This window comes from Chlorocebus sabaeus, chromosome 22 (assembly GCF_047675955.1).
Source record: "Chlorocebus sabaeus isolate Y175 chromosome 22, mChlSab1.0.hap1, whole genome shotgun sequence".
Lineage (NCBI taxonomy): Eukaryota > Metazoa > Chordata > Mammalia > Primates > Cercopithecidae > Chlorocebus > Chlorocebus sabaeus.
The window spans coordinates 32770461-32783650 of record NC_132925.1 but is presented as its reverse complement, the minus strand read 5'-3'; the positions used below and the strand labels follow the sequence as shown (position 1 = coordinate 32783650).

At 40.8% G+C, this 13190-nt stretch overlaps 2 protein-coding genes across 4 annotated transcripts in view; one reads left to right on the top strand and one right to left on the bottom strand.

The window, feature by feature from the left end:
• Nucleotides 1-4982, bottom strand: part of BOC (BOC cell adhesion associated, oncogene regulated) — a 256300-nt gene extending 251318 nt beyond the window's left edge. Inside the window, exon 1 of the mRNA XM_038003333.2 lies at nucleotides 4737-4982. The gene's annotated coding sequence lies outside the window, so the exon portion shown is untranslated. The remainder of the gene's footprint in view (nucleotides 1-4736) is intronic.
• A 145-nt stretch (nucleotides 4983-5127) lies between these two features.
• RMP64 (ribonuclease MRP subunit p64) overlaps nucleotides 5128-13190 on the top strand; it is a 16289-nt gene continuing 8226 nt past the window's right edge. For 2 of the 3 annotated variants that reach the window (XM_007985802.3, XM_007985803.3), the window contains exons 1-5: nucleotides 5128-5231; nucleotides 7187-7341; nucleotides 11057-11136; nucleotides 11670-11801; nucleotides 12262-12339. In XM_007985802.3, the coding sequence (XP_007983993.3) occupies nucleotides 5129-5231; nucleotides 7187-7341; nucleotides 11057-11136; nucleotides 11670-11801; nucleotides 12262-12339 (548 nt within the window). In that variant the 5' untranslated portion in view covers nucleotide 5128. The remainder of the gene's footprint in view (nucleotides 5232-7186; nucleotides 7342-11056; nucleotides 11137-11669; nucleotides 11802-12261; nucleotides 12340-13190) is intronic. The other variant, XM_073009730.1, reaches the window with a different exon arrangement.

Here is a 13190-nt window from a genome sequence, read left to right as displayed (position 1 = left end):
TAGAGATTTGTTTACAGTATGGCCCTAAAACCTTACTTCTAATGTACATATCCTGTGCTTTTTCCATGTCCCCTGATTCAAGGAAGCTCGGATTTCAATATCCATTGCTCATCCAGAACACCATCTCCCTGCTCTCCTCCACTCTTGGTAATGATCTCAAGTCCTCCTCCACTGAGAACACAGAAGCTGCCCATCACTCCATTCCAAATAGATCCATATCTATACTATTTGTATTTTTCTTCCTGGCTCACAAAACAAAAGGTTTTGATATTTAAGTCAACTCCTTTACTTCAGCACTTGATTTCATCCCTGCTTGTCTCTTCTGGTTTCGAGGATGGTATCTGGCAAACAACTGATGCTCAGAAACTTTGTTGAATGAGTAATGGGTCTTTATCCATCAATTTTCTCCTTTTTGTAATATCCAGCTTCTTTCACACTTTGAATTCTTCCCTTTAGCCTATATATATGTTTGATCAAGTCATTTTCCATCCGTGATGGTCAGCTTTATGTGTCAACTTGGCTAGGCTGTAGTACCCAGTTATTCAATCAAATATTAACTTAGGTGCTGCTGTGAAGGTATTCTGTAGAAGTGATTAATGTCTACAGTCAGTTGACTTTACTAGAGGGGATTATTCTGGGTAATGTGGGTGAGCCTGATCCAATCAGTTGAAAGGCCTAAGGAATAGGACTTAGGTTTTCCTGAAGATGTGAAGAAAGAAGAAATTCCACCTGTGGACTTCCTCTTCAGCTCCTGCCTGAGAGTTTCCAGCCTTATGAATTTCACACTTTCCTATCTGACCCCTACAATGGTATAAGTCAATTTCTTTCTGTAAATCCCTTTATATATATCCCACTGTTTCTCTTTGGTTGGTGGAATCCTGACTGGTACACTATCCTTAAAATCAGAACAAAACAAAACAATACTCTTCTTGATCCTGCATCTCTCTGTCACCAATAAACTTTGTTTTCCCTTCTATCTAAGCTACTAAAAATATTGTTCTATATTCACTGTCTCTACTTCATCCCTTTGCAATCACTTTGGAGCTAGAGTTCCATTTATTCAACTGGTGAACTGCACATTTTCTCATGGATAGCCATGGGCAATCTCAAACTCAGTACATCAAAAGTCATCTTATCACCCTTGCCACCTACCTAAATCTATTCTTCTTCTGAATGTCATACTTCAAACTTAAGGTGAAAACCTGGAAGTCATTTGTATTAGTCCATTCTCACATTATTATAAAGAACTACCTGAGATTGGGTAATTTATAAATAAAAGAAGTTTAATTGACTCACAGTTCTGCAGGCTGTACAGGAAGCACAACTGGGGAACACTCAGGAAACTTACAATCATGGAGGAAGGTAAAGGGGAAGCAGGCACATCTTACATGGCCAGAGAAGGAGAGAGAGAGAGCAAAGGGGGAGGTGCTACACACTTTTAAACAACCAGATGTCATGAGAACTCACTATCATGAGAACAGCAAGGGGAATTTCTGCCCCCACTATCCAATTGCATCCCACAAGGCCCCTCCTCCAACATTGGGGGTTTCAATTCAATATGAGATTTGGGTAGGAACACAGACCCAAACCATATCATCATTCTAGACATGCAAATACGTAAATAGGTTGAGCATCTTTAATCTGAAAATCCAAAATCTGAAGTGCTCCAAAATCCCAAACTTTTTGAGTACTGACATGATGATACAAGTTACCCTGAACACATTAATTTTCACTGCATTAATGGTATATCATTTTTTTTACTATTAAGCACATATGTGTGAATAAGTAGAAGAAAATGATTACTTAACAGTAGCATATAAATTCAGAGTCAGGAATGATGTTGACACCAAACCACCACAAATTGTCCACATGGGTAATTAAGATGTACACAAACTTTGTTTCATTTACAAAATTATTAAAAATATTACATGACACTTTCTTCAGGCCGCGTGTCTAACGTGCGTATGAAACACAAATAAATTTTATGTTGGTACTTGGGTCCCATACCCAAGCTATCTCATGTATATTTGTGAATATTCCAAAATCTTAAAAAATTGGAAATCTGAAATAATTTTGGTTCCAAGCATTTCAGATAAGGGATACTCTCAATCCATGCTAGACATCTAAAAACTGTCTATATCCAGTAGAAATGCTTGAAGGTTTGGGCCTTCATCGCTTTTGGCCTTAGCTTTTGTAATAGAACAGATGGGCCTGGTCTCCTTACTTCCAACATCTTCCCTCCCAAATTTGTTCTTCAGAGTGCTCTTCTGAGGCAAGGTGACAAAAATTGCTCTGCCTAAGACTCAGTGAGTGACTCCTTTATCACCTATAGCAAGGGCATGTCAACCTAGACTACCATCACAAAGACCTTTTAGAAACAGCCCTACTCAGAACTAATGAGTAAGAATTTCCAAAGTGGGACCTGAAAATCTCTATTTTTAAAAGTTATCCAGGCAATTTTGATAATCATTTGGGTTTCTGAACTACTGGTCTTCAGGTAAAAATCCAAATTCTTCCCATGATCTGACACCAGTATTTCCAGCTTCATCCCTCAGCACAAATCATGTCCCAGCAGTACCTATTCAGGCCTAGTGATTCTTCAAACCCATGCTGCTTAACATCTCTCTGTAGGAATATCCTTCTTCCCTTAACTGCCTGGGGAGTTCCTATTCATCCTTCAAAAGACTCTATTCAAGCATCATCTAACCTCATATCCAGCCAGTAAATATCTACTGAGGCCCTACTACATGCCAGACTCTGAACTAAGCATTGAGATAGAAAGACCAGTTAGCTATGTCAGTGGTAGTTCTCGCTTTCAGTAGGTTCATACGCCACTGGAGAAACAGACATGAAAGTAAACAAAGAAATACAATACAGCAAGGTAAATTATGTGAGAGAGGCTCTGGTAGTCTGAATAAAGATTCTTCCACCTTACACCCAAAGATGTTCACATTCTAATTTCCATAATCTGTAACTATGTTACCTTGCACTGAGAAGGGATTTTGTAGATACATAACCAGGCTGCTTGAGATTTCAGCACCCCAGCATGTTTTTTTTTTTTTTTTGTGACTGAAATAATAAAAAGTTTGATCAGGCCCTTCCTTGCCTGTACATGTTAACCACCCGCTTTTTGCCCAGTATTCCCTGTTCCCACAATGTAATTATAAACTGCTGAAGTACTGTTTCTTTGTCAAGCAGAAGGAGATAACTTCAGGGTCATAAGAATAGTTTGCAGAAGGGATGAATTCCTTGAAGGACACTGCAGCCAGCTGCCATGTACATACGGCTGCACAAGGTATTATCTGAAATGGAAGAAACACAGACTTTTCCCCTGGATTCCTTGAAACTCCCTCTCCATTACTCTCTAGCTTCATAAAAACTCCCTGCTTCTTTTTTGTTATTGTGGATCTGAGAGATCTTGCTCTCTTGCCCTCTCGCTTTGGTCCATTAGAATAAATACTTATCTATCTCCAAGCACCAGTATCTCAGTATTTGGCATCAGCTGCCCATCCGGGACATGAGCCTGAATTTGGAGTTCTAAAACAGATGTGATTAAGTTAAATATTCTGAGATGGAGTGACTATCCTGATTATCTTGATGGGCTCAATGTAATCACAGGGGTGTTTTTAAGAGGGAGGCAGGCAGGAGGGTGAGAGAGAGGAAGAGAAGGAGACTGAAAAATGTCATGCTGACAATGAAGATGGAGGATAGTGAAATAAGCCAAGGAATGAAGGCAGCCTCTAGAAGCCGGAAAAGGAAACGAAATGAATTCTTCCTTAGAGATTCTGGAAAGAACCAGCCCTGTCAACTTCAGTCCAGTGAAATTAATTTTGGACTTCTGACCTCCAGAAATGTAAAATACCTTCTACTTATTTCAAGTCATTAAGTTTGTGGTAATTTGTTAAAGCATCAGTAGAAAACGAATACATAAGCCAACATAGAGCACTGTGGTAATACATTAAAGGGGCCTCTGTATCAAATTATGGAGTGAGGATGGGGTGTTGAGGAAGAATTACCCAAAGTGACGACCCCAAAGCTGAGGAAAGGCGATTGTTTCCGAGGATGACCCAGGTAGAGTAAGGAGATGTGTAAATGCGCACAGAAAGAGCATGGAAAGTGTTTCAATTTAAAGTAAGACTGTTTGCATGAAATAGTAGTAATAACATCAACAATATTAACTATGGTACATGGTTATTGTTTGTATGCCAGAAGTGCCTTGGCATTTTACAAGTCTGTGAGATTGATACTATTATTATCATCTTCATTTTACCCACAGGGGTACTAAGGTCTGGAGGAGGAGGTAAGTAAATTTCCTGAGATCACCGAGCTAGTAAACAGCAAAGCTAGAACTAGAACCTTGGCAGTCTGTTTCTAAAACACTGTTTTTCTAATACGTTACTGTGGGAGTCTTAAGAACTTAAGGGGGCATTAGTAAGGCTGAGGATAAATGAATTATTAGAAAGATATTAATGAGGTAAGTATCACTAGAGCTTGGAATATGATCTTGTCTTGGAGACTGACAAAAGTGGGAATGACAGACAGGTGTCTTCCAAGTTTCTTTGATGTGATCTCGGTTTTGCTGTGGGTCAAGACATAAAGGAGCCTTCCTTTACCACTCAAAGCAAATCACTCGTTCTTGGCTACAAATTCCACACCCTGCATAAACCTCTTTATTTCATTTCTTCCTTTTTCCCCTAATGTCTGAGGCAGAGTTGGGGGTAAAAGCACCAACTCACCTCTGGGCCTCATTTTCCATATTTGTAAAATGCCTGGAAGTATTTCATAGTTCCAAACTTGGTTGTGCTTCCGAATCCCCTGCGTGAAGTTTAAACAAAATGCAGATTCCTCACCCCATTCTCAGAGATTCTGTTGGTTAGTATTGGGATGGCGCTTTTTTTCTCCCATGATTCTACGCGGCCACGTATTGGTAACCAATGTACAGATTACGGGGTCCTTCCCAGTCCCACGCGTTTACTCCGTGAAGGCCGCCTCCCGCCCGGCTCCTGGCCCCGCCCGAGCCCCGCCCCCTGCTCCCTTCAGGCCCGGACTAGGTCCCATCGCCCCACCTCCGGTCGCTAGACGTGCTCTCGCGTAGCTCCGCCTTTCCTAGCTCTACCCGTCTCGCAAGATGGCTGCGTTACCGCCGGGCCCGGAACCTTGGAACCGTGTGAGAATTCCTAAGGCGGGGAGCCGCACCGCAATGACAGTGCAGAACCCCGGCGCGACCCTTGGTGAGTGAGGCGCCGGGCGAGGATGGGGGAACGTTTCCGGAGGAGGCAGCCAGGCCGGGCCGGCGCACGTGGCGGGGGCGGTACCGGGACTTCCCGGGCCCGGGGGACGCTGGGAGAGGGCGCGGTGCACGTAGGGGTCGAGCGGTGCCAGCACTTTACTGGTGTAGCTCGTAGGGCCTCTGGCTTAGCAGTCCTTCATTGAACCAGCTGTGCTAATGCAGGGCTTGGCTGGAGAGATGAAGGACTAAGGCTCAGCCGTGCGCTGAGGAGGCGGAGAGAGGTGGACTCAGCTGGTGCCTGGGAACAGTGCTGCCTGGGAACCCTTGCTCAACCGGGTCTTGGGAGTCTTGTTTACCCTTCTGTCCATTTCCCCTTTCCGTCTTTTTCCTGACCCCTGCTCCCGAGGAGCGGTGGACGTCACCTAAGCACTGGGACTCAAACTGCGATCTTTTCGGACCGCTATCTGCTTATCTGTGAAATGGAGCTAGTCCTCCTCCTACTCACAGGGGCGTCGGGAATATCTAACGATGTAATGTAGGAGACAGTGCTCTGTAAACGACAGTGTTTTACCACCTAAATGATGGTATTTGTTAGGGTGAAGGGCATATAGTAGGTAGGAGCCTGGCGCAGGAGCCAGGTTGTTTGGGTTTGAATACTAGCTCTACCCTTTGCTGGAGCTTGAGGGAGTTACTGAACCTTTCTTTGCCTCACTGATCGCACTTTCAAATGGAGATAAAAGTAGTACCTTCCTCATAGGACTGTTTTAGGGGGATGAAAGAGTTGATAATGTAGAGAAAGCATTTGGAACACTGCCTGGCATGGTAAATGAACATTCAAATGGTAGCTGTTACGAATGTTAAATACGTAGCTCTGGGGCCCAAGGGAGAGAATACAGTCAGTCAGGGGTTCATTGTTTCAGGTTGGGCTGGTAAAGCCCTTTCCTCATCCCTGTTTTCGCTAGAGACAAACTGAAAACCATGACTTTAAGCTGCAAAAAGCCTAAAACAAAACTGAACAACACAATAAGGCGGATTGGACAAGCTTGATTTAGATCATCACATCCCCTTTCCCATATATCCATCCTACACACTTCACAGATTATCCCATCTGTCCGTCCTACACACTTGACAGATTAATCTTCCCTCTTTCTCTATTCAGAAATTCTTTAACAATTCGTATTAGGCATGGGAAATTCACCAACTCACTACCCATCCCCGAGGCAGCCCATTCTGTCTTCAGATAGTTGTTGGGACAGTAAGAAAATTCTTGTTAGGTAGCAACCAGCCTTTACTTCCACCTGGAATGCTAGTGCTGCCTTTAGAGCCATAGATAACACATGAACAACATTTTACGGACTACTACAGATTTTCAGACTAGGAAGCATCTGCTGATGAGCACCGGGTGTTCAGTCAGGCGTTCATCAAATAATAAGATTTCCAGTTACTGTGGTGGTTTTTCTTTTCTGAATATGTTTGTGTCTCTCTTAAAGTGATATCCAAACACAGAAGCCTTGATTTTGAAGACTGTGAATTTATTCATTCTGTCTTGCTTTTGGGAATAGCAACATGGGGAGTTAGAGAATTATTACACATGTAGCGACGTGTGCCCCACCTCCAAGGTGGGGGCGTAAGTGTACACATGAAGCGTAAGTGTACACCAAATGACAGCAAAGTATTCATATGAAAGATTATTAAACCATGATAAAATGCAATGTAAAGATACAACTACTTGTTTAACAGATGTTCTCTTAATGATTTCGTGGACTTTATATCATCTGTTACCGTTTTTCAACTTCTCTTATACTTACGAACCTTATGTTCTTACAGTTGAGACAGATATTTGGTTTTGATTCCTTTAAAAGAAATAAGGGAAGATGCTTTTTTTCAGTGTGTTTTTAATATAACATACTTAATGTAGAAATATGTACTAAATCTTATTAAATATCTCTGCTTCAGACCTTTGCATTGCAGCTGTAATTAAAGAATGCCATCTCGTCACACTGTCACTGAAGAGCCAAACCTTAGATGCAGAAACAGATGTGTTATGTGCCGTCCTGTACAGCAATCACAACAGAATGGGCCGCCACAAACCCCATTTGGCCCTCAAACAGGTGAGGAAGCCCGGTAGATGAGACCCAGCTAATTCACTTGAAAATGTAGAGCACACTGCCACTTACTATTTTGCTATTTGTGAAAATCTCAGTAAATTACTTGTGTTTTATAGGCCTATAGCCCACAGTTACATGTGCGCTTTCTTTTTTTTCCTGAAAGCATTTCAGCACTTCAAAAACTAATTTTTGTTAGAAAAGAAGTATGTTTAGACTCTTTCCCAGTCTTGTTTCTAATGGGCAAGTAAACATTTTCTTCATTATACACAATCTGTAACAACAGTGCCTTTGCCCAGCTCAAAGACAAAGTGAGTTGAGCAAGACAAAATGTTGGACATTAAGAAACAGTTCCCTGGGCGTAATCAAAATGCTGAAATGAAAAAAAAAAAAAACCAAAAAAAACTTGTCTACTTATTATGGAGTACATAATCTAATTGGTGGTATGTTAGAGTAAATGGATACATAGCAAGTTGTGGTGTAAACTGGTTTCATGTAATGTCTGGAGCTTAAGAAAAAATTGGACCCTCTAGCTCAGGGGCTACGCCATAGAGTAGAGCCTCTTTTAAGCTGGCTTCCTGATATGCTCATTCATGCATTCATTCACTTAATTCTGCAAGTGTTTTCTAGAAGTTCAGAAGGCTATCCATTGTGCGACAGGGCTACCTTGCAAGTGTTTTTGAACTTTCTGTGTGCCAGGCACTCTGCTTAGTGCTGTGTATAGAGTAGTGAAAAAGGTGGACATAGTCTCTAACCTTATAGATGCATGCTTTCTAGTTAGTTTTCCACCCCTAGTACTTAAAGCAAACAGCTTGAAGATTTCATCAAAGAAAGATCTGGGATCATGGTCTTTCCCTAAATTTTCCATTCTAGGGTAGCTTTTATCTTTTTCGAAGTCTTTTTAATTCAAAAGCAAGCTTGCTAACCCTCCCAGTGAATGTATTTTTCCTTCTAGCTTCTGGGTTGTGAATAATCACCCCGTCATAAAAATTTGCCTTTCTCTAGTCTCTGTCTTTTATGTAGCTCTCCCATCCAGTCGGTCCGTAAGACAAAACTTCCTCTGCATCTGGTGCCCTCTTCAGTTCTGGCTGCCATTTTCCTCTTAGACCTCGTCAAATTTTAGTTGTCTTACTGTCATAACTGATGGTTTCTCTTTCAGCTTTTCCTAAGCTCTGGCATATTCTAAATATTAAAACTAGGTTAATCATCTGAAAATACAACTTTGATTTTTAGTAGTTCTCCATTGTGTCCTGAGTAAAGACCAAACTACTGGCTGGGTGCGGTGGCTCACGCCTGTCATCCCAGCACTTTGGAGACCGAGGCGGGTGGATCACGAGGTCAGGAGATCGAGACCATCCTGGCCAACATGGTGAAAACCTGTCTCTACTAAAAAATGCAAAAAATTAGCTGGGCCTGGTGGCGAGTGCCTGTAGTCCCAGCTACTTGGGAGGCTGAGGCAGGAGAATGGCGTGAACCCAGGAGGCGGAGCTTGCAGTGAGCTGAGATCTGGCCACTGCACTCCAGCCTGGGGGAGAGAGCAAGACTCCGTCTCAAAAAAAAAAAAAGACCAAACTTCTTAGTTTGGCTTACAAGATCTGTGATCTGGCCTTTTCAGTCTTCTTAGTTCAGGCTTCTCTGTCACGTTCAGATAGATTATATTCCAGCCAACCTGGACTCTTAACAAACCTGCATGCTCACTGTGTGTGTTCCTACTTCTGAGTCTGCTTACCTGGTCCTGTATGTTTAGAATGCCCAGCCTTTCCATGTCTGCCTGTTAAAGGCCTTCCTATCCTCTAAGTCCCGGCAGTGATAATCTATGTTATAGTACTCTCATTTTAAGTTGTAGTTTTCTGATTATTACTGAAGTTGCTTTTTTTTTTTTTTTTTTTTTAAATTCTTAGCTATTTGGGCCTCCTGTTTGTACTTCTTTTATAGCATTTAATATAGTCTGTGTTGTGGTAAAGTTATTTGTGTATATATTTTATATTCTGTGTGATCCCTGAGGTAGGAACATGTTTTATGCTTATGTTACTGCTGCAGCTGCTATTACCACTTCTACTGCCTTACAACTGCTTAACATTTCACAGTTACAGAGAACTTTCATGTAAGTACTAGAATCGGCCTGTCTCTAAACATTCCCCTAAGTGGAACACAGAAAATAGTTTTGATTCCTGTTCTGTGGAGTACGTGTAGGGCATGCTGGGAGGTAAAATGGTATTAGAAACTTATGTATCTCCAGTTGCTAAAAATCTAGAAGTAAAGATAGGAAGACATGTAAAATATTTAATTAAATGCTGAAATAAAAACAGACCCTATTTAAAATTGCAGTCTTCTCAGCACTTCCTCTCTGCCTTATTTTTCTTCATAGCACTTAACACCACCTGCCATTTGTTGACTGCCTTTCTCTCCCAGCTATAGTGTAAGCTCCACAGGGACAATGTATTTTGTCCCTTTTGTTTACCGCTATAATCCAGTTCTTAGAACAATGTTCAGTAAGCACTCAATAGCATCTTTTATATTTTTTTTTAAGAAAAGGTAAGAGCCATGCATTGTACAGAATGCTGTAGGAATTCTGTAGTCCTCAGGAATACCACACAAAGGGCAGCATGGGACTGCATCTAGACAGATAAAAATTTTGGATGGGCGTTGATACTGGCAATGAGAGTATCTTGCCAGAGCTTCTAGAAATTGAACCAAGGTTATGGATTCTGTTTTAACAACAGTTTTCAGAACAACGGAGGGAACAATCCTTGAATTCTTTGGTGTCAGCTCCTATCTTTTTCAGTTTTCAAGTGTGGACACCATCCTTTGAGGGAGGTATTGACAAACCAAGATGGTAAAGCACTTGGAAAACATAGTAAGTGAACTGTGGTTCAAAAGGAAACAAAAGGGCAAAAAATTCAAGAGAGAGAAGGGAGGAAGAGGGAAGATGCAGAGGAACATAAGGACAAGCTTCATCTACTCAAAGAATGTATTTGTTCAGTGATTGAAGCCAATCATTTTCCTCATCTCTGTGGTACTTTATAGACTGTTGAAATTTAGTAGTTAATAATTTGCTGTTTTGTTTTAATAGTTTCACTATTAAAAATTGTGTTGTCGGCCAGGTGCGGTGGCTCACGCCTGTAATCCCAGCACTTTGAGAGGCCAAGGTGGGCGGATCACAAGGTCAGGAGATCGAGACCATCCTGGCTAACACAGTGAAACCCTGTCTCTACTAAAAATACAGAAAATTAGCCGGGTGTGGTGGCGGGCACCTGTAGGCCCAGCTACTTGGGAGGCTGAGGCAGGAGAATGGAGTGAACCCAGGAGGCAGAGCTTGCAATGAGCAGAGATCGCGCCGCTGCACTGCAGCCTGGGTGACAGAGTGAGACTCTGTCTCTAAAAAAATAAAAATCATGCTGTCTCAGCAAAATTATAATCTTGAGAATAACTTATACTTGCTTTTGTCCCCTTTATAACATCAAGCTCATTGTGGCATATACTGATTTCTTAGGAGTCACCTGATTTTAAAAATGTGTTTGGCTGGATAAATTCCAAATTTGTAACCAGAAACAATTGCTTGCACTTTGGATTTCTCAACCCTGAAAAAAAATAAGGTATTCTGTGATATTTAGCATAGTTCCATGCTTTGAATATCTAGAACTGTTTGCTTTCCTGGTCATAATCAGTGACCCTGTCTGCATTACATACACATGAATTTGAGCTGCTCTTCTTCTTTCAGGTTGAGCAGTGTTTAAAGCGTTTGAAAAACATGAATTTGGAGGGTTCAATTCAAGACCTGTTTGAGTTGTTTTCTTCCAAGTAAGTGGTCCAGTTGCTTTGTGATGTGGTGGGCTGGGAACTCAATGTCTTGTGATCTCCCTTTGGATTTCTCTATGCTTGGTGTTGGAATATAACCAATTATACCTCAGCTGCATAAATTTTGTTTTAATGTGGGGCACCTGGTGTTTGTGGTACTCTGCTGACATTGATCTGTGGGAGTGACTGGTGTGACGTTGAAATCTGGGTCATGGTAGATTATATTAAAACATCAGAGGGCTGTTACTGCGCACAACTATCTCACATTGAACTTAAAGCAAGTCTTCACTTGAAAACTGCTATAGAAATGCTTTATACTTAAAAATGAAAGTAAAGGGAGCTTGCGGATAGCTGAACATGTGAGGGGCTGCCCAGGGAGGGCGTGGAAGCTCTGTGCTTCTGCCATACCTTGCTCTGTGCATCTCTTTATTTCAGTCCTTTGTCATATCCCTTAACTGGTAAATGTAAAAAAAACCAAAAACCTTTTTTTTTTTTTTTTAAAGTGAAAGTAATGTACTTTTTCTATTTTTTTCAAGTGAAAATCAGCCCTTACCTACCAAAGTGTGTGTTGTCCCCAGTCAGCCAGTGGTGGAGTTGGTGTTGATGAAGGTTTTGGGAGCCTGCAAGTTGTTGCTCCGCTTGTTGGACTGCTGCTGCAAAACATTTCTGTATCCTTGAATATCTTAAATACACCTTCTTTTGAATTGGAATTATTTGGATATTTTTAACAGTATTTTTATTTGAAAGCTAACACTCTGTAGGAGTTACAATCTACAGGAATTCCTAAACTTTTGCTTCTTGGCCTCCTTTTCTCAGGAGTTGCCTGATGCAGCCATTGCCAGAGACTGCCTGTCAACTGTTCAGCACGTATTATCCTAAGAGCATTGACAGCTAGAAATTCTTAATCTTAGAAACTAAACTTTAAGAACTAAATTTAATAATGGGAGCTCTAGCAGAGTGTTTATTACCATATTTTAAAGATTTAAATTCTTAAATAGAACATGTTTTAAGGCTTTAATACCTTTAAGAAAATTCTCTTTACTTCCAATATATTTCTTCATTCATGATTGTAACTTACAAAACCCACATTACTTTGATTTTGTTTTCTACCTTAAATTGATTTTCCAGTTTGACTGTGAAACATCTAGGTTTGCAAGAGTTCATTATTTTAAACCTTGTGATGGTTGGGCTGGTGAGCAGATTATGGTATGTACACACCTCTGACATCCTTCATTTCTTTCTCATCTCTTTTCAGCCTAGATTTCTTATTAGTAGTTTTCAAACTTATTTTCCTATGGGGTTATGGGAGGTGCAGGTATTCTCTGTCTTGATTTGATCAGAGTTTTTTGGGGGTAGATTGGGAAGCTGAGTGCTAATGGCTATATCAAAGGAGTAGGCTTTGTATCTCAATCCACGAGAGCAGCCCAACACTGAACAACTGAAAAAATTGGGAGTGACTGGTGTCACATTGAAATCTGGGTCATGGTAGGTTGTAGTGAAACATCAGTGGGCTTTTATTGAACATTAAAAAAGTTAATGCCTACGACAGGGAATTGCAGTAATAAAAAATTGTTAGCAGTAGTCATATTACAACAGGCCATTTAAAATGATGCTATTCCTGGGCTGGCTATATCACTTGATTCTTTCTGTCACTTGGTTTCTAATTTTTAATGGCAATGATAAATGCAATTTTTGACCTTCTTATGTACTAGCCTCTTTTTTTTCATCTCAAACACCACTGCTTTTTTGAGCATATTTGGTTGATGTATGCTGGTAATATTTGCTAACTAAGAGACATTCTTTTGCATGTCTCTCAGTACATATTGTGAAACTGATCTGATGGATAATTATAATTTGTCCGTATCTGTAAGAAGGCCTGTTTTGGGCCATTTCAAGCAATTAAGATTATTAGCTCTAATAAGAATATAAGAAAACATTGGATGGGGAAAAGAAAAAAAGTGTCTGTGTTTAGAGATTGAAAACTTTGCTTTGATATCTTAACCTGGATATCTCAAATACTATTTCCTATTGTTTTATTATGGTTATAATTATTCTAC